Here is a 2,499-nt window from a genome sequence, read left to right on the forward strand (position 1 = left end):
CACCCACCCCACCCCCACCCACCCCAAAGCCTACCCTCCCTGCCGCGTTCCCTCCTTGCGCTCCACGCACGCAACCAATTGCAAACATCTCCCGACTCTTTGCAGTTTGCAAAGTGCGCTGTGAGCCTTTTCCATCTCAGATCTAGGGTTCTGATGCGTCTTTATGTGGGGGTTGGGGGTTATTCTTTTCACCCTTGACTTAAAAAATAAAACCTACAAAGCAGCACCCCTAATATCAAAAACTTACCTGGGAGGCGGTGGCGGTGGGTGGACTGCCGAAAGAGTCCACCGAAGACAGATATTGAGACTCGGCAGAGGGTGAGGAACTGCACCGGGAGCCGGAGTCGTAGTCTCCGGGGAAAGCTTGAAACATTTCCCTGGGCACAGGGGGGGCCCTGTGACCACGCTGAGGTCGCCGGGAAGCCAAGGCTATGGCCGGGTTGGGGAAGTAAGGTGCGAGTCCGGGGTGAGCCGTGGGAGTCCCGGGTGAGCTGAGCGAGTGCTCAAAGTACGCTGTCCGGGGAAGCTCGGGGAAGGAGCAACGTCCCGTTCCAACAACGGCAAAGTTTCTGTGCAGTCTCCCTGCGGTGCCCAGGACCCCACAGGATGCCGCTGTACCTCCTGAAAGTGCAGGCTCCGTAGGACCCAGGGGCGAAGGAGGGGTTGCTCCCCCAGGGGCAGAAAGCGCTGTCCCGCTGTACAGAATCAGCTTCAGCTACGGTCTCCTCCACGCGTCCGGCGGGTCCCACGGGGGGAGGGGAGTAATAAAGAAGACGAAAAAGTAAGTCGGTCCTCCAAAAGAAAATGAAGAAATATCTAGAAGAATCTTTCCAAAAGTTTCTCCCCGGAAAAAAAAAAGATTAACGAAAATTCATAACCCCCAAGAAGAACCACAATAATCAAGTTTCCAAGTCCTGGTTCCGCGTGTCCCTGCAGTAGCGGTAGCTCTGAGTCTTATGAATGAAGCACAGACCCGCCAGCCTGTATTTATATGCCCGGGACCCGCCCCCCTGCTTACGTCACCCGCCCCTCGCTGAACAAACTTCCCCAAATCTCCGGACCCGCCAAATCGAGTCCCGCACCGTCCAGCAAGAGGTCTGTTCTAGACTCGATCTGGTCACTTGCATGACCCTCGGGGCCCTGGGGGTCTCGGGGGCTGCGTTCCGGGCCCCTCGGCGGGAGGGGATCCCGGCCCCGCCTCCCCGGAGTTCCTGTGACGCAATTAGCCATATAAGGAGCTCGGCCGGCGCGGCGGAGTGTTTGTTTGGTATCCTAGCAATGACGTCAGAGGGAATCCCTCGCTCGCTCGCGCGCGCGCCCGCGCTCCGCCCGCGCCTGCGCAGTGCCACGCCGCCCCGGGGGCTGGTATTAATAGGCGCTTACACTAGCCCCGCAGGGCCCGCGCTGACCCGGGCAGGGAAGACCCCAGCCTGCAGGTCCCCCTCACCTCTGGCGCCCCCACCCACCCTGTTCTACCGCTGGTGCAGCGCCCCCGTTCGAGAAGAAGAACAGATCTCTGAAAGGAGACCCTGATTAGTGTGGTGTGGTCACGTAGGTGGGGAAACTGAGTCCCGAGCGCGCTGTGATGCTCAGGTGAAGGTGGAGGTAATGGAGGGATTCCGAGGCTCGTCCTGGTTTCTGTCCTGATTCGCTGTGCGAGCGTGGGAAATATTTTCCCTCACTGAGCTTTAGCTTTAGGCTTCCCGGCTGGGCAAAGGATGTGTGTCTTGGACCCGGCTGGCCTTCCAGGTCTGGCGTTTGGGAGGGATGAGAGTTTGGAGGAGATGGGAAATGAAACTTAGGGAGAAGCCTCTCTTCTGATGGTGTTGGTAGCCTCTCTTCCCACCTTTTAATCCAGCCGGAGTCAAAGAATGTGTAAGGGGGAGAGGATATTATTATTAATTTTAATAACAATAATTAATGCCTTGTATTTGGCACTTACCAAGCACAGCTTCTGTGCTATGCCTTTCAGTACAAGATTTGTTTTCCTTAAAACAGCTCTGGAAGGTTAAGAGAGAAAATCTTCATTTTATAAAAGAAAAAAATGATACTCAGAGAGGTTAAATGACTTGCCCAAGATCCCATCACAAGAAATTCAAACTTACAATTGGCAAACTCCAGATTTCCTACCCTTTCCATTCTTTCCATTTCTTTTCTGATTTCTGAGACCCGCCTGGTTGGATGAAACTCCCTGAAAAACCTGTGTCTGGGGTTTGTTTAAATGATAATGGCAGTATTAGTAGCTTCCACTTGTCAGGTTTTTTTTTTTGAGAGGGAGTCTTGCTCTGCTGGAGTGCAGTGGCGATCTCGGCTCACTGCAACCTCCGCCTCACCTTAGCTTCTCGAGTTGCTGGGACTACAGGCGCGGGTACAGGTGCGGGCCACCACGCCAAGCTAATTTTTATATGTTTAATAGAGACGGGGTTTCACCACATTGGTCAGATGGTCTTGAACTCCTGACCTCGTGATCCGCCCGCCTCGGCCTCCCAAAGTGTTGGG

The 2,499-nt window shown here is 54.8% G+C and overlaps 1 protein-coding gene across 2 annotated transcripts in view; it reads right to left on the bottom strand.

Annotated features, from left to right (window-relative positions):
* Window positions 1-969, bottom strand: part of FOSB (FosB proto-oncogene, AP-1 transcription factor subunit) — a 7,550-nt gene extending 6,581 nt beyond the window's left edge. For both annotated transcript variants that reach the window (XM_017874367.1, XM_017874366.1), the window contains exon 1: window positions 248-969. In XM_017874367.1, the coding sequence (XP_017729856.1) occupies window positions 248-373 (126 nt within the window). In that variant the 5' untranslated portion in view covers window positions 374-969. The remainder of the gene's footprint in view (window positions 1-247) is intronic.
* Between the last annotated feature and the right edge of the window lie 1,530 nt (window positions 970-2,499).

This window comes from Rhinopithecus bieti, unplaced genomic scaffold, assembly GCF_001698545.2.
Source record: "Rhinopithecus bieti isolate Rb0 unplaced genomic scaffold, ASM169854v2 scaffold_7888, whole genome shotgun sequence".
NCBI classification, from domain to species: domain Eukaryota; kingdom Metazoa; phylum Chordata; class Mammalia; order Primates; family Cercopithecidae; genus Rhinopithecus; species Rhinopithecus bieti.